The sequence below is a fragment of the Melozone crissalis genome, unplaced genomic scaffold, assembly GCF_028551555.1.
Source record: "Melozone crissalis strain CALT ecotype California unplaced genomic scaffold, PUWL_Pcris_2 ptg000004l_1, whole genome shotgun sequence".
NCBI classification, from domain to species: domain Eukaryota; kingdom Metazoa; phylum Chordata; class Aves; order Passeriformes; family Passerellidae; genus Melozone; species Melozone crissalis.
Genome location: NW_026535782.1, coordinates 28,186,309 through 28,205,401, shown reverse-complemented (window position 1 = coordinate 28,205,401; position 19,093 = coordinate 28,186,309). Strand labels below are relative to the sequence as shown.

General features: G+C 38.3%; 1 protein-coding gene across 1 annotated transcript in view; it reads right to left on the bottom strand.

The window, feature by feature from the left end:
- Positions 1-1,851: 1,851 nt before the first annotated feature.
- TRHDE (thyrotropin releasing hormone degrading enzyme) overlaps positions 1,852-19,093 on the bottom strand; it is a 202,624-nt gene continuing 185,382 nt past the window's right edge. Inside the window, exons 16-19 of the mRNA XM_054271588.1 lie at positions 12,447-12,614; positions 11,787-11,927; positions 5,337-5,418; positions 1,852-3,470 (exon numbers count right to left, since the gene is read on the bottom strand). Of these exons, the coding sequence (XP_054127563.1) occupies positions 3,327-3,470; positions 5,337-5,418; positions 11,787-11,927; positions 12,447-12,614 (535 nt within the window). The 3' untranslated portion in view covers positions 1,852-3,326. The remainder of the gene's footprint in view (positions 3,471-5,336; positions 5,419-11,786; positions 11,928-12,446; positions 12,615-19,093) is intronic.

Genomic DNA, 19,093 nt, shown 5'->3' with positions numbered 1-19,093 from the left:
TGATTACAGATTCTACACTCATCAAATCTCTATAAAATGACACCCATGTCCATGCCCACACAGCATTCACATTTTGCACATTCTCCTCTTGCTAGAAAGGACAAAGTTAAACACTGGATTAGAAAATGCTGAAAAGTATGGAGTACTTGGCTTCCTAATCACAATCCAAATCATAAAAATGAGGACCATCTTTAGACATGGACAAGTAAAGAAAAGGACTGATAAAAGAGAAAGAAAATCAATATGATAAATAGATTTTTCTACTCAGGTTGTATTAGAACATTCCATAAGGAATCAACTATTCTTTAACACACAGCTGTGTGAAACTTCTTTAAAAAAGGTTTCTAAAGACATGTAATAAAACGCAGGATGTTTGAATATTGCAGAAAACAGTTATGGGATTTTTTAGATTTAATCCATTTAAATTTAATCCTGATTCCGTGTGAAACAGCAAAATACAAAACATAAAAAATAAAATAATAGAGAATTATAATGGAAAGGCCAGTTCAACCTTAGAGCAATAATACTAACATTATAAGAATACAACCATTATATAAGCAACACATCAACAGGTATGTATAATGTATACACTAAGGACTTGATATCTGTGGTAGACCAGTTGCTCAAGGCCACTAAAATATCAATTTACATCCAAAACCAGCTAAATGTGCAAGAACTTCAATCCAAATGAGCAAGAGCGGGAATTTCTGTGCACTGTGCAGAACACACAGGCCGTAATGAACTTTTGACTTTGGAATATACTGTTATCAGTGGGAAGACCAGAAACTTTTATGTGCAACTTGCAAGGTATGTGGTTCCATCTGTGGTTCTGGAAAAGAAAAGTCATCAAAGACAATACTGACTAAAATTGTAAAGGTAGAGACCATTTCACACGCTTCTGTTCTCTGAAATCTTCCAAGCAATTCATATTTGAGGGCTTGGCTTTCCGCACACTCTTTGGATATCACAATTTTGGCCTTCATTATAGGGTAGAGGTTATATTAAATAGTATTTGGCTTGCCTTTTTATTATTAAAAAAAAGTCTGCATGTGATTTTTCTCAGTAGAAATTAAAAATGTGACGCTACATACTGGCATTAAGGTTGAGTTTGGTCAACCACATAAAATAACACTTTTCACTTTTAAATGCCTTTCATAAGAAGATATTCAAGTGCTTTGCTAACATTAGTCAAGCCTCACAACAGCCCTGTGAGGTAGGTAAAATACAAAGGAGGAGGAGGATTTCATTCAGCTTTAACACGATAATGTCTCTGGGCAGCAGGTTCACTAGCACTGCAACATAGCACAAAGGTTTAGGGCTTACTGCTATAAGGCAAAGAGTTAACAGTACAAGAGCACAGGATTCCCTCCTCTTTTGGTTATACATGAGTCAAGCTAATGGGCTACACAGCACTGAACAGCTGAACAAATGCCCACACAAAGATTCCATGCACCTAATCCACAAACAACAGCCTCCAAAAGTAAAGGGTACACAATGACAGGTGGAAGATCGGTACAACAGCTCTGTTTTGGGATGGGTCTGCTAGTTTTTGAGGAGCAGAATACCTTGGGAATGAGAGCCCAGAAAACAATACTGTCTCCACATAACTCTGAAAACATCTGAAGATGGTTAGATTTGGTTCTTTTCACACTAACGTTTCAATTCACAACTTACTGGGGATAAGCAACTGCAAGTGTAAAGTATGTTAGTTAATTTCTATGCCTTGTGAGGGCAACAACAAGATAGAATGGCTGCTCTCTGCTTTGGTGGGCCATGTGTTCCCAATGTACACAGCCATGATGTGGTCAGATGGTTGGGATAGCTTGGGACAGGACAAAAAAGCACTGCCCCCATCTACATTATACCTCTGAAGCTGCTGCAATCTGACTCCTGAAAACTATTCTTGTGGCTTTTTCCTCCACAGTGTAGACATGAGAGAGTATTTGGCCCCCACCAGTTTTATGCTCAGCATTTAGCTTCAGAGTGCAGATAGTCATTGTACAATTCCACTGTGTCACTGATCTTTCTGATTAAGGATTGAGAAGAAGCAAGCTTGATTAAGAAAAATGTCATTCGTGAACAATAGTCTACGTGAAGTACAAGGGAACAGAAAGAAAACCATGTTCTTAGTATTAGTCAGTACAAATAAACACATGTACACCCCCCTCACTTTCTCCATATTTCACTTTTCAATGATGGCATAAATAGTACATTCTATATTTGCAAAAGTATTGCCCATATAGAGAATCTGACCTGTCTATCATAATAAATCACTACAAAGACTGGTCTACCACATGAAACACAGCCCTCTTAGGTAATTTTAAGTCTTTGCATGCAAGATATCTCCCTTTTTCCTAATTTTCATTTGAATCTTATGTTTATTTATAACACTTGTGCACTATGAGCTAAAAAACTTACTACTGCACAGGCTGGGTGACCTGGGTGATCCATTGTGAGTTTCAGTGCCTTGTAAAGTAGCTGAGAAGAGGTGGTTCATGGATTCTGTGATATCACTGCAAAGCTCCTGCCCCAGCAGGCGTTCACAGTTGAAACTACACTGTTTCATTGATCAGCAATGAACAAATGCAAATTATTATAAAAAATGTAATGATGATGTCCTTCTCATTTTCTCTCTCTAACCCTGCTCCTGGCCCTTTTCTATTTCTCCTCCCTCGCTATTCTTCTACGCTTATTTAAATAAAGGAATATGGAGACTGCAGATACAGCTGGTAACTTGAAAAATGAACTGGCATCTTTGTAATCATTAAGAGACAATCTGAGTGGTAGACAAACTGGCAGCAAGTGGGAAAGTTGATTTTACATCTCATACTACTGTCCCAAGCTGGAAGCCTTCTGCATTTCTTGTTCCTGGCTTTCCTTTTGTCCATTGAAACAGTGATTGTCGTAGAGTCTTTGTGCTTTGTATAATGCCCAACTTTGATGTAACCAGAACTCACATACAAAATGTGGCTGTTATACATAAGCATGCTAAAATACAGGCAGAGACAGTACAAGCATGCACAAAATAGTCTTTGAAGGATTTTTGTTTGGTTTTTTCCCAACATTTACATGCACCATTTAATATCATGTTTGGTTGTGTACATTGAGGACTGGGTTTCACAAGCATTCATGATCTTCTCTTCTGAAAATCTTCTTGACAATTTAACAAGATTTCAGTGTAAAAAACAAAATCCACAATGAAAAAAACAATAAACCAAAAAATCTTATCCCTGCAATCTGATCTTGTCTTCATGATTTTCATGTTTTAAAATGTCTCCTCTTCCTCTTGCAGTGAGTCATGTTAAATGATTGGCTAAAAAGACAGATTACTGTGTCAAGGATTTTCTTAGCCACTGGAACAGTTCTTCCTTATAAAGCCTTTGCCACCGCACATTGGCTTCCACTGTTTCGACAGCACGAGAGAAAGAGACAGCAGCTCCCCCTTCATAACTCTTTATAAAGTTCTTTAGCTGGAAATACAAGTTAACAGGTTAAATTTGCAGCAACTAAAGAAAGCAAGAATTTCCAGTGCATACAAATAAGTCAGCCATTTAGGACAAACTTCCACAATCAATGTAGAAGCAAATGCAGTATCAGGTAGGAAGATTTAATAGGAAATATATTAAGACAGCAAACTGTCAATTAGATGTGATGCAATTGCTTCACATTGCACTGGAAGATATTGATATGTCAGTGCTGGATCACATTAATATAATTACCTCCTTCCCTCTTGCAGCTCAACTGCTGCACTGCGTAGATGGCTGCTCTAAACTTTTATTTGTACCTAAGAAACCAAACTGGGAACACTGGAATTGCTTCTAATTAAGGTTTATATGCAAATATCAGTAGAAGGCAGTACTGATGCCCTCTGGTTTTATCAAGCTTCAAAACACATTAATTTTATTTTGATGTGCAGATCCCTTTTGGTTATATAATACAGGTCAGTTGCTAAAAAAAGGAAGGGATTTTCCTTTTTTGTGAGAAGAGAATGGCAAAATAGCAAGTAGACATGCGTTTGATAATCTTTGAATGCCTGAAACATACTCTTTTCCTTATATGAAAACTTTGACCTTTTTTTCTGCAGACTGAAAAGGCTCTTTTACTCTTCTCGTGTATACTCAAAGTACAGCACCGGCACTTGGATTATTATAACCAATGGTGCTGGCAGGTTTTCAATTACTGTTGTTCTTTTCAAGTGAAAATTGAAAGGCTGTTTTGCACAATAGTTTGCAGGTTATGTTGACTCATACAAAATTAGATGGCTTTAGCAACACTTACGAATAACTAGTTTATTTTTTTCTCCTGGTGACACCAAACTCATCTTGGTTCCTAAACTCTGACTTCCAGCAACATCTCTGTGCCTCGGCTCAAAACTGAAAAGGTTGATCCTGCAACTGTGTCATTCCCATCACAGTTAAAAGCATGAAAGGGACCTGGAAACTATCAAAATCAGACTTTACTTGATCTCTGTACATTTCATACCAAAATGTTTACAATACCAGTTTCTTTTAGGGAAGTATAACCAGGCAGCTTACCAATCCTGTCATGAAGGTGGAAACTAAGAGTACAGAACACTTCCTTGTGCAGGGCAGTAACTCAAATCTGACAAACAGTGTCATTCCCACCTGAAGGGAGGAAATCATCTGTGGCCGCTCCCTAAGCTACTGAGGCCACTAGACTTGAGTGCAGACAAATGGTTGGATGCAAAACATCAGAGCACAATCAGAGTTCACATATTAGTGGTTGGGCTGCTTAAGAATCACTGTATCCATTTGGAGCAGCATTGTGCTAAACAGGGTGCAGCACAACTGTACAACTACCTCAGCCAGAACCAGTGTTAAGTTAAAATGAGAAATCTTTCCCATCTAAATAAGAAGTACAAATTATTGTGGTGTCATTTGGCCAACATATTCAGTTGGCAGATTTTCTCACATGGAAAATACTCAGAGAAAAACAGAGAACACATGGGCAGCTTCTACTTTCAACACTGATGTTCTCGAGGACTGCCCTCTGCAGCATAAGCTAATGAAGATAGAAACATCTCATCTTCAGTTTCTCAACCAATAGTGAAGAGAAAAAGACAAACCTTCAAATCCAGCCAAGCACAAAAAACTGCCTGCACAGTACACCTCCTGTGACACCAACTCTACACACTTGTGCTTTTGTGATCTGCTCCTCATCCTTGTGCTGCCCAACAGGTTGGTGCTGCACAGGCAATTGAGCCTTCAACTGCAGCAGAGAGAACAGAGTTTCTGGACAACTGTATTATTGTTCCTGCCCTGCTCCCTGCTTGCAATGAACACAGCCTCACATGACAGAAGTAGTTTAAAAATTACCTCTCTTAGTTCTCCTTCAGTATTGAGGAATTCCGTGACCCCACTGACAAGCTTTGAATTCATAAATAATGCTTCTCCATACCTGCAAGGGCAAAAAGAAGATGCACAGAGAGTTACTGCAAGAGCCAGGTCAACTGAAAACTAGGAAGTAATCTTCTGTAATCAAGAGAGAAGGCATAGGACTGATTTTGGGGGATCAAGGGAATAGCACTGGAACAGGGTACTGGTATTTCAGGCTGAAAACCTAAACTGAGACCTTCTTCTAGGCTGACATGTTTGTAATTATTAAGTCAGATGCTATTAAGCAGAATGGCTATAACTACAGGCACAGATGAGTGCTCCAGAGGAGGAGAGGACCAAACCACCTCCTACAAAATGGAACAGAGGGAGGAATTCATGGCAGTCTACAACTTCCCTATGAGGGGAAGAGGAGCGACAGGCACTGATCTCTTCTCTGTGGTGTCCAGTGACAGGACCTGAGGGAATGGCCTGAAGTTGTGTCAGGGGAGGTTTAGGTTGGATATCAGGAAAAAGTTCTTCATCCAGAGAGTGGTTGGGCATCAGAACAGGCTCCCCAGGCAAGTGCTCAAAGCACCAAACCTGTCTGAGTTGAAGCAGTGCTTGGACAATGCTCTTGAGCACACATTGGGAATGGCCCAGTGCAGGACACGGGTTGGACTCAATGATCCTTGTGGATCCCTTCCAACTCAGCTTATTCTGTGATTCTGTTAAATAAAGCTCAAAATACAGGTGCCAATGAAGGGGCAGAGCAGCAACTATGGAGAATTATTCTGAGGAACCCTTCAAGCTGTACCATTAAATCAGACTTTTTGATGTGCTGCAGCCTTCTGTGTATTTTGTATTCATCCATCTCATCTACATTACAAATAGCCTCTCAAAAACTGAACTGCATCAAATTTTCTTGTTCCACTACCTGATAATTAAAATAAATAATGCTGATAGGAATAATACTACTAAAATAATCCCCTGGGCCACAACGCAGCATTTCAAAGAACCAGCCTGGAATGAAAATCTGAAAGCCTGGGCAAGGAATATTTAAAGGATATGCAGAAGCAATCAGGAATGACATTTGGCAGGCAGTTGCTTTGAAACTGGCTGTTCAAATCCTCCTATTCACTTGTTTTTCCACAAGTTTTTCAAACCTCCAAATGAAGCACTATAGCACCACTGACCTAGTGATCACTCCTTAAGTTTTACATTTTATGTTGGAAATAGTTTAGTTTGTGGAGTTTGTTGTTTTGGGGCTTGGGGTATAATTCCACTGGAAACCAGAAGTAAGTCAAGTTAGATGTCATTCAGCATAGTAAGAGGCACTTGACAAATAGTTACCCTTATCTTTATCTGCACGTATGTCCAAAGCAGTATCTAGCTAATCTAAACATGACTGGTTTTAAGATAGCAAATCCAGATCTCCTGTCAGACACGTGCAAGTATTACCAATAGACTTTACTGAAATTATGTTCATCTGGGGGAACAATTCAATTCATCGTCCACTTTTACAGACTGATTTATAGACAGAGTTCAAAATTCAAAGTGAAACGAACCAGCACAGTCACAGCTTTCTGTTCTGCTTCTGTTAATCCCAAATTGATTACCCTCAAATGCTTAGGTACTCTAAGCCACAGTTCTTTCAAAGGGGAGAAAGAAAGAGAAGGAAAATCAAAGCAATAGGTACAGAAAAATCAAGAGGGATCTCTCTGAGAAGATTCTGTTTTAGGGAATGCTCACACTATATTGCTTGTTATCTTGAGCTCTTGTGAGGAGAAACACTGTTAGAGGTATCAAAAATCCTACTCCCTGACCACTAATAAATGAATTAATAATGGCTACTTCAGCAAGTACATATCTTTTCCCAAAATTTCAGTCACACTGGCATATACAGACATCCAGAGGAAAACTATGGGAAGTAGGGATTTCACGGTACTTTAAGTACATTTAGGCTTTCTAACAAAGCCCTTTATTATTACAGTCTCAGACATAACTGACTGTTTGGAAAACAGGAAGCTCCTCTTGATGGGGTATTTTGACAAGGTTACCAATCCACTTTAGACAAGCAACTTCATAAAAACAGCTGCAGGAATTTTATTTTTCTTACAGTCTACTGTAGCCACCACAGTGCAAAAAAGAAGTAACAGAATTCCTTCCACTAAAAATGATACCTTCATGCACCCCTGTGCCGATTACTGCCCATTATGTATACTTGGTAAGAAGTCAGCCATTTACAGCAATTTCTACAGAAGCTCTGCTGATGAAAAAGCTAGAAAATTCACATTCCAAAACAGTATTTTGCAGGTGTGAAACATAAGAATAAATAGGAAAAGTGTTTGGTCTTACAAGCGTCAGTCTTCTCACCCTTCATAGGATAGACAACAGCACAAGAGAACCAGGGCCTCACATGCCTGAACTTCAGGGAAACATTCTGCAGACACAGACTCTCCAGTGCACCTTTCCTTCTGCAGATGTAAACCTTCCAGTGCCCCACGTTTGTACAGGCTTTGCACTTGTGCAATCTCTAGAGGCAGCACAGTCCATTTACTTTGGACAGATATAAATGCCTTCCCAAATACTGTCAAGTTCCCAAATGCTGACAAATGATTCAGCACTTGAGAATGAAGGAATTCTTATAGGCATCTGATGTATTAAATTTTCACACACTGACACGTGCTCACAGGATGAAAATGTTTTAGGAGACAAGGTAGTGCATGCTCAGGTAACATGAAGTCAAGCATAGTATTTTCAATTCTCTTTTTCAGAGTTGTAGCACAGATTAGTCCCACAGATTTCTTACTAAAAACTTGTTTAGCCACCTCAATTTTTAGGTCACCTGTGTAAATTATACGAGTGAATTTGAAGACATTATACATCATCAATATGCTCTGGAAAATGTGAATACAAGCATACTGGAAAATATGAAGGATTAAAAATATTTTGTGGCAATTCTAACTCCCTGACATGCTATGTTTAAAAGAGGAAATAGAGTTGTAATTTAATCCCCCTCAGCTATTTCACTTTACTATCTGAAACATCAACACTTTTTACACTAAATTAAATGGAAAATACCACTGAGATATCACCTTATTAAATTAATGTTTTATACAAAGTATTTTAAATGTGAATCAAATTAAATAATAAATTATAATCATAGAGAAAAGGATGTCTTGGGACAAAGTCTTCTTGAATCATAGAATCCTAGAATGGTTGGGGTTGCAAATAAAATCCAGCTCCAATCCCCTTGCTATGGGCAGGGACACCTTTCACTAGACCAGGTTGCCCAAAGTCCTATCCAACAAGACCTCACCACTCTCACAGTAAAAGAACTCTTCCTACTATCTGATTTAAACCTGCCCTCCTTCAGTTTGTAGCTTTTTCCCCTTGCCTTTTACATGCCCTTGTAAAAATCCCTCTTCAGCTTTCCTGTAAGGACCGTTTAGGTATTGGAAGGTGCTATAAGGTCTCTCCAGAGCCTTCTCTTCCTCAGTCTGTACATTCCCAACTCTCTCTCTCTTCATAGGTCAGATACATCAGGCATCATATCACCTTTGTGACTGTCCTTGGCCCTTGCTCCAAGAAGTGCATGTTCTTCTTGAACCATAATTCCACAATAAAGCTTGTATTTTTAAAATGCAAATGAGCTGTGGTGAGCTCATGTCAGAAACCTAATCACAGAATCACAGAACATTAAGGGATTAGAATGAACCCTAAAGATCATCCAGTTCCAACCCCCACCCTTCCATGTGCAGGGACACCTCCTGCTAGACCAGGCTCCTCAAGGCCTTATCCAATCTGGCTTTGAACCTTGCCAAGGGATGGTTGTCCAACCTCCCCGGACAACCAGTTCCAGTGTCTCATCACCCTCACAGTAAAAATTTCTCCCTAATATCTAACTTATTTCTTCTATTTGTACCCATTCCTCCCTGTCCTATCACTACAGTTCCTGATGAAGACTCCCCCTCTGGCTCCATGGTAGGCTCCCTTCAAATACTGGAAAGCTGCTATTAGGTCTCCAGACAGCCTTCTCTTCTCTGGACTGAACAACTCCAAGTTCCTCAGCCTGTCTTTGTAGGAGAGGTGCTCCAGTCCTCTTACCAACTTTATGGCCTTCTCTGAACTTGCTGCAACAGCTCCATCATACTCTGGAGAGGTGCTGCAGTCCTTCATACTCTGGGGACACTTGAACAGTACACAGCTCTCCAGGCAGGGTCTCATCAGAGCAGAGTAGAGGGGCAGAATCCCCTGCCTTGCCCTGCTTTGGGTGCAGCCCAGGGTTGGCTTTCTGGGCTGTGAATGGACATGGCCAGGTCATGTTGAGGTTTTTCCTCAACATCACCCTCAAGTCCTTCTCTTCAGGGCTGCTCTCAAATCACTTCTCTGCCCACCCAGGGTGTGGGTGTTCCTGGGATTGCCATGACCTTGCATGCTATCGTGTCACTGTTTCCCTGAACAGTTAAGGGGCAAGGTATTAACTAGACTCTACTCTCTCAAAGTCTCATCTAAAATGTTCTAATCTATGATTACAAACAACATTACTTTTAATATATAACATGTATGTACAGCTTGCATTAACTGTTTCATTTCACTGCACTGAATCTTTTGGTCATCAAAAGAAATTCAAGTGGATGTCATATTTAGAAAAAGCAACAGCTACAATCTTTTTGGTGGCTCTGACTTGTGTTTGGAAATCAAACTGAATGAAGGTAACACAAAGAGAGTGTCGAGCAATAAGACAAACTCTGTTATTTTCATTTAAAAAAGGACAGTAACAGGTCTTTTATTAGGTCTTACTGATTGTTATGAATCCAGATTACACAATGATGCATCCCAAACAAGCAAAATAAGTACAATTCAAATTCTAGGTGAAGTTAAGCTATTTTAAATTATAACCCAAAAGATTTGGCATGTGGCAGTTTGTTAAATATTTTCTATTTGTGTACATTGCTTAACATTGTCCATATCTAAAAACACAGGTGTTAGCCAGGTTGTCAGATAAATATACTTACTAAAGCAGGACACAACTACAGCATATGTGTTTGTAGCAATACAAATTGTGATGGCTTTATGCCTAAACTCTGGATAAATCCCTGGAGGAACCTGAAAAATTATTTGCTATCTGAACTGGCTTGTGTAATAGTAATACATCTGCCATCCAGTTTCTATCTAAAAGTACAGTTCCTGGAATAATCACACCAAAAGCAGAGAATTCTTAATTTTTAAACTCTTCAGCACTCTTAGAGCTTTTTTGGAAATGGCTTTCAAGAAGTATGCTTCTGCAATATGAATTTCCAAAACCAATTCCAGCTCAAACCTATTTTCCAAGATGAACTTCTAAAATCTCACTATACTACTAAGTATTATCCAAAACGGCATGAACAATATTCTGAATTTTTAGGAAAACTAAACTCAGTGTCTGAGTTTCTTTGACACTTACTTTGATGCTGGAAAACCTGTAGGAAGTTTGCACCTGTATTCATCAGGCACTGGGATTTAGTTGCTTAAATACACCACTTTAAATATACCATTTCAAATATTCTGTGGTACAATAGTTGGCTCCTCACAAGTCCAGAATGGAAAAGATCTGCAATGCCTTTCCTGCCAACACCAAAGGTGTGACCTGGCATGGGAGGCCTTAAAATCTTGGACACCTGCCTTTCAGAATCTGAATCTCATCCAAGCTGTGATCCTTTTTAACCTGTCAGTATCAGATGAGCTGCTGTGCAATCATTCAGGCCCTCAGGCTGTCCCTACAGAACTACAGAATTTTGTGATTCATTGAATTAATATCAAAATCTTCATCAAAAAGGATTTTAAAATGTTGACTGGGCTTCAGAGTAGGCGCATGTAGCACTTGTTCAAAGAGAAAGAGAAACAGGTGTAAGGAGCAATCTTGTCTCCTTTCTGTTCATCTATTTTTAATTCAAAATGTTGCTCCTTTATTACATGAAACTCACCTAAAACACAGAGTGGAAAGAAAGGGGAGGACACTATATTAACATCCTTTTGAAAATGGAAATGTTTCAAAATGTGTATTTTTTCCACAACTGAAATAATATTTTTGAAAAGAGTATTTTTTCTATCCGACTTTAAATCAGAAAAATTTCTTGGGAACTGCTGTTTTTTCTCCGTATAGAAATAGGACTGCAGCACTTGACATATAGATAAAATTCATTATCATAAGCACAGACACAATACACTAGTATACATACAGATGATTGCCAAGAGACAAATGTCTCTATGCATGTGTGTGATAATCCATGAATAAATGCATTTATGACTCATATGTAGCTATTTCATATTTAGAGACATCTCTATTCATGGATTAAAAGAGAATGGACTAGATCCAGGAACTTACAGAAATACACACCTACACACAATACTTACACATATTATATAAAGATAAGAAAATAAAAATAAATTAAGAATTTTTATCTATACCTAGCATTCAGTATTTTCCATTTCTCTCTGAAAAACTTCCAAGCAAGATCCCTTCCATGTGGATTTCGAGCTACATGGATTATCACATCAATTGCATCCTGATCCAGGACAACTTCGGAGTTGAGAGACAAATTCAAAAGTCTAGTGGGAGAAACAAGAACATTTAATTTCACAAACACATTGTCCAACGTCAGTGCATCAGAAAACTTTTGGAAAAAGAAGATCTCTGCTGAATTGTTTAAGTCTCCAAGTGAGTTCAGTGGATAATTTCTATGATTCCAAAGACTGGACACATTTAGGAATCAGAAAAATCTTGATGTAAAAAGATTTCAGGAAAAGCTGAGTGCAACTTTACATGTGCATTTTTACTGATCTGTAAGATCAGATTGGTCAAGACATGGTAAATAAAGGACACAGTAACAAAAAAATACCCACAATTATTACAGGATTTAAAACATTTCCAATGAAGAAAGGAAAATCTGGAACTGAAATATGTGTCAGTTTTCATATGCATTAATGCAAAAGTGTAAGATGGTTTAAACAGACAGTAAGCCTGTACTTGAAAAGCAAATTTCTGTCCTTTAGATGAAAGGTCAAATGATGATCTATAACTGTTGAAATTATTATTAGTAACAGATCCAAATATTGAATATTTTTTACCTGTTAAGCAAGTTTCTGTCATCACTGCAAGTTAAGGCTTCTAATAGTATTTTCTTCTCAGACACTGCTGTGGTAGAATGAAATTTCATCCAAATGAATTCCCATACATCTTCATCCATCAGTGAAACTCCTGTACAGTAGACAATGTCTCTCACATTGAGAGGGATTCTACAAGAGAAATCAGTATTAGCATTTTGGTAAACAAGCAGCCTCCTGATATTGGATACAAAGGAGGACCATTTCGGAGATTTCAAATTTACTGTCCAATAGTAATGGGCTTTTTAGAAAATTACATTTGCTTCTCTTTACTGCTGCCAACACTTTCCAGGCCATCCTAATGGGCTTTCTAAAGGGTAGCATTTTCTTCATAACACCATCACATTGTCAGAAGACTATAAAACATGGTCATGGAGTTCATCAACTTATAATGTGCCACATAACCTACAGGTAACATAAGCTCTCCAAATTAGTACGGAGATTATCACTGCTGCTGGGCTCTGTGCCAAATCTGCTCTTCCTGTCTTTTCGACTGTTTTACAACAGGACCTGAGCAGCCAGAAACTCCTTCTTGCTTGGGCTGGAAAGGGCTTCATCTTCATATAGTAACATACAAGTAAGAAAGGATGTGCTGTGACAATGATACTAAAACATGATATTGTCAGGAAGAAAGATTTGGGTGTTTTTTTTAGCATATAATACCAGTACAGAACAAACTGTGCCATAGAGAACTGTAATTACTGCTAAATTAGTGTCAACTTAAACTACAGTTAAATTACCAAATTCAGACCTAGTGTATATACAGTATGTGCATATGTACAGTGTTCTTCTAAAAAGGTCTCATCTGGGCTTTCAATTTCCTACCTTGCTTATGTTTCCTATACAAGCATAGAAGCTGAAACATTTGTACCATTGACCCATTAATTCAGGTAGGAACGGTGGGCTGGAAGGACTGTCACTCTGTGTTTGGCTAGTACAGACACAGCAGCAGATGTACCAGAAGTGGATGTCTAACCCCAGAATAGATAGCACTCCTCACTTTCAAAATTTACAGCAAAATGTATCAATTCAATGGGCTTTCCTAGCTAGCCATTTTTTACATTCTAAGGGTCAACACCAGCAATTTTAGCAGCGGTGTAGTCAGTAAGCACAGGATCATTGGCATCTCTGGAAAGGAACGAGACCTTAAGACAAGGGATGGAGCTGATCCCATGATCATAGCCTAGATGTCACCACTTTCCTTGCTAAGAAAACTCTATTGCCACCAAATCAGTAATATTATACTTGCAGTGCTGCAGCAGATCTAATCAAAATCATCCAACCAACTGCTCCAGGGAAAGTTTTAGGTCTGTACCTATAAGCTAAGTAATTAGAAAGATGTGAAAAAACTTAGCCCTTACAAACCAAGACATCGAACACAAATACTGCTTTTAAAAGGCTTACTTTCAGAAACTACAAAATGTACTGCTATGAAACACTACCAACTTCTCCTGTGAGAGGCTTGCAATCAGCACTGTAGACAGGGGGGTTCCTTTTGTGGAAATGAAAATTGCTTATGAAAGTGAAAATGTCCCCAAAGTAATTTCTCTTTAACTATTGCTCCTACAGAGAGTCCTCTAATTGAATTTTGTCCATTTGTGGGGATTTTTGCTTTCTCACTCGTCCAGTCATTTTGGGCATGCATTCTATCATTATCTACATATCTGAAATCTCTTCAGTCTACAGGTTTTTTAGTATTATAGATTCCTGGAAAATTGCAGTTCCAAGGCACTAGATCAGCATGTGGATGTTTGTCCCTTGTATTAACCGAATCAAGCGGATAAAATTACCATTATTTTGGTACTGCTTGGGTCGTAACACTGCAGAACACATCCTGTTGTTAGTGAAACCTCATCTGTGCATTCAAGGCTGCTCTTTTTTTTTAAAGAGCTAATATGATTGATGGATACTTCAGAAGAATAAAAATAAACGTTTAAGAGCATCACTTTAAATGGCTTTAATTGGAATACTGATCTAATTTATTAAACTTTCTTTTTCTTGCATTAGAGATATGATGGTGAGAATGAAATGTGTAGTTAGTCAAGCTCATTTAAAAATTAAACACTTTAGGAGAAAAAGTTAAAAATTAAACAGTTAGGAAAAAATGAACTAAAATCGTGCTATGCCTTTACAGGAATTTCTTTCTTTCAAGAATGAATTATAAAGCTCTACAATGAGCTAAGAATAATGTTCTAAGTCATAATTAGCTGGTACATATTTGCTCCTATTTAAAGTATGTTCTAACAATTGAAGATACACTTATAAATTTGGACCATAATTATTTATCTTCTGGGGAAATTGTGTTCTAATTTTTTAAATGTAAATGCACGCAGATTAGACAGTTCTTTGATTAAGTAACAAGTTTCAACATCATTTAGGGTTCTATTTGACAAAGAAAATTAATCAGGACCATTATTCTTATTTTTGCAACAATTTAACATTTAACTTAAGCCTATTTTTCTTGATGACTATATTTATAATCTTGTTTAATAGGTTACAAGGCTCAGATAAGAAACAAGAATGAAGTGTTAATACTTTGTTGGCAGATCTGTAATACAGATTCTATTATAAAAAAGAGCACCATACAGCTTATTTTTAAAAACTTCAATCCCAAATCTTGTACTCCCATTCTCTATTACAAACTCCAGGAGTCATGCTGCTGGCACCATTGTGCAGAAGGAGGAGGAGATGATCCTCTGCCATAGCACATACCCAGTCTATAGAGAGAGGGCAGAACTTTCCCTTGAAAACTGCGGTACAGAGCTGTGATGGGCTCGACAATCAGGCGCCTGTCCCACCTAGAATTCAGGGGACATTAACTGAGGATGTGGCTGCTCAAGGTGTCTGGGGCAAAGCTATGCACAGTCCCTGTCCTGCGCTCCCAAGTTTCAGGTATCACATGGGTCTGACAGAGGCAGGCAGAGAATACATCATCCCTCAAGGGATGGTTACTGCTACTGCTCCTTCCCATTCCTACTGCAGATCCCCCACAAGTGAACATGCAACCAGCATAGTCAAGCTCTTCAACACTGACTTTAATAACTGAGTGATGAGTTAAGTACTTCTTTCTGGCACCAGTCCCTAAGTAGATATGTCTTTGTCCATTCTGGACAGTTTTTGCAACAAAAATATGGTCGTTTCTGATCATAAAAAAAATAATGGTCATTTTCCAAAGTTGTGGAGACATCATCCCTGAATGAGAAAACTGGAAGCTAATCTATCGAAATTTTAAAGATTTCAAATTAATTACTGCTAATCCATAATCACTACATATAGGGTCATTTTACTGTGGTGACACACAGAAGTCAGAAGACAAAAAATACTGCCTGAATCAGCTGCCCCATAATGCCCTGCTTCACCTTTTACAAGGTGAAGTCCTCTTTCTATTTAGACCCAGATGGTCTTCCAGAGTGCTAAGCCCTTGATTAACTCATGCACTCAACAGTGGGTTTTTCCTCCTTAAGTTTTATTGACTTGAGTGCAAGATTCTACTCAAATGTTGTAACAACCTATTAATTACTAAATCACTTCAGCAACATTGGCTCACATTAGCTGGCAAAGCTCCAGAAACATTTCAAAATGCATGAATAGCTATGCCTGATTTTTTTTCAGTAATTAAAGCTTCTAGGGGTTGCAAACACAGAAGAAGGGATTCACTTCATTTTTTTACATTTATCAGACACTCATGTGTGAAAAACATTAAAATAACTCTCATTTTTTCATGTTTGCTGCTAACAACTTCCAAAAATAGCTGCTAGGCATCAATCCCTTGAAAGAACCCAGTGCCTCTTCCAAGAAAATAACAAAAGTAATTAACCTGTTGGCCATGTTCTCACAAATACTTATGTAGGCGGTTAAACTCAAGTATATTTCTAAGTTGTTGCAAGACAGTAGCACTACTATGTCCATGTGAAACACAGAAATAAAATTATCTATCACAAGTAATTACATAGAGAAATAAAGGAGAAAGAAAAGGAAAGAAAAAAACGGTTGTTTGGAAAAACTTTTGATTTTCTATCACCTAAGCCAGACTTCATTGAAATTACTTCAATTAATGACTGGTAATTTACTACTCCCTCAGATCTATGGGGAGTTTTGTTTATAGATATGCAACACACTCCTATACATGCCTGCAATTGCTTTTCTGGTGGCATTTCCACTGAGTTGTTAGAGGTGAAGGCAATTAAGCACACTGCCAGCTCAGGCAGGTGGATTGATATGAATCCATTATTCCTTGTAGAGGAAACACAAAATTTCCATGAACAAGTGTGGAGGTTCACAATGCCCAAATTTGGCTTACTGGTTATCACTGTCCTTCAAATTATGTGATGGAAGACATTTACTTCACTATTTACACCTTTCTTAAGATGATAAAGAATTAACCATCACAGCAGCATGACAGAAGTGAAATGGTGAACAGTAGGCACTGAAAAAGTCCATATCTACATTATTACACTTTAAAAGAAGAGATGAGGTTGTTTAGTATTAGTGTGCAGAGATGTAAGATCCTGTCTTCATTACTTAGTAACCAAAAGTGGTTCATTTGTAATTCAAACAACACACAGATGTGTTCTGACTTGAAACCCACAGACAGAACAGGAAAGTTCATCTCTTCTTCTCTTTTCAGGGATCTCTGGCCTGTAGCAGGGCACCTTGCCCCCCCACAAGAGCTTATCTGTTGCTTGTTAACCAGTCAGGTAACTGAAACAGGAATAGTTGTCTTGTAGTGAGTCCTTTTGGATCACAGGGTTAACACGGGTCCAGCAACTCACAACTGACACCTTAATGTTGATGTGAGATCCAGAAGATAAGTTAGATTTTCACTGACAGACACCTCACTTTACAAACTATATAAACTACACCAAACTCACAAGGCAGAAATCCTCTGCACATTTCATGGAAATGTATGGGGTTTTTCCCATGAGAAGGGATGCATGCTTCCCTATTACTCCCACTGAGACTGAGTGAAGGAATCTGTGTACATTATCATTATTTCAGTGGTAAGTTACATTTGACTCCTAATCAATACTGTATCTTTTGCTAGCTTTATTATAGGTACCTTGATGTCATGCACTGGCTTATATCATGCTGTAATCTACTAGTAGTTCCTTTTAGTTTTATACTGTGTAGTAACTCTGATTAAGATCATTTGTCTTTTATCTCCTGTCTGTTCAATAAATAATTAATTTTATTAAAATAGATCTGATCTGCCATCCTTAGTACTTGCGGGCCAGAATAATTTCTAAATTGAAACTGTTGCCAAAACCTGAGGCTAAAACAGGACCTGTCTGAAGCTCCCACTGGTCCTGTGACATGGCCCCCCCTCAGCACTCCAAGATTTCTCAGAACAGTCTGGATGATTAGACCAGAACAGTTTTAAAAGGTCTGCATTTGCATTCAGAATGGTCCATCAGTCTCTGCTTCTTCCTCATTCACAAAGACAGACAAATGCAAACTTCATTAACCCATGTGTTACTGAATGGATGCTGGCTTAGCCTAATTCAGTGCAACAGCTTGCACTCCTCACTGCAAACATCATCAGAACTGATCAGAGTGATTGTGACAGAAGATTAATTGTACAAATAGTGAAAAATGCATTAAAGCTAAAATTACCCCAAAATCATATGACATCAGCATCAGTGAAATGCACTTACCCTAAGTTTTCTAGGGGTATTAAGGCAATTAATTAAGGTACTTTGTTTCCATATAAATGACAGCAATAAATAGCAATGGTTATGTTTCTAAAGAAGTTAAAAATCAGAGCAAAGCAAAATGGCTATGACTAGCTGGGGCTTTCCAATAGGTCTGGTATCATCTCACAGAACATGTGCACATAACTGTGTCCCATGCAATACTATCATCTCCCACTGTTCAGTGCTGCATGTCAGCACAAGAACAGTGTCACCACAGCCCTACTAACAGAACCAGCACTCCTTTTTCTGCTGAAGGCAAAATCAGCTGTCTCAAATTGAAGCAGCGCTCTCATATATTCATGTTTACATCATCCTGTTTAACTTTGCCCCAAGCAAGCATACATCCACAGGCAAATTTGCCAGCAAAAATGTATATGTGGCAACCTGTAGCTGATGTATGGTAAGAGTAGCTGGGAGGTAACTGTGCCTGCACCCACAGAGATGTTTGTAAAAACAGCCTCATGTCTATGGGTAAGTTATGCTTCAAGCCATCGTGGTGTGTATTTGAGTATTAACCCCTGTTATCACCTGTCAGGACTTTATATATTGCAGCTCTCCATGCATTCTTTCCTGAACTTCAAAAATACATGTTTACTCAACCTATCCAAAGGAAGTAGTCTGAAAATGCTAATCCTCTTAGAAACATGTTTTTCTTTCAGAATAGATGCAGTGAAGGTTAAAGGGGTTAACAAGGCTGATTATTAAGCTCAGGCAGGCATTGAATGGTAATTTTGTTAATTTTTTAGGCTGAACCACAATGCTGCTATATCTAAGGAGTGTGAATAATGTATTTCTTCACACATGAAAGCTCCACAGGGATGAGCTCAGTTAAATGAAGGTAGAAGCAAACATCTTTATTTTCAGCCAACAGTAGCTTCTCTTGTACAACATTCTGCTCTTGACTGGATCTCAGTAACT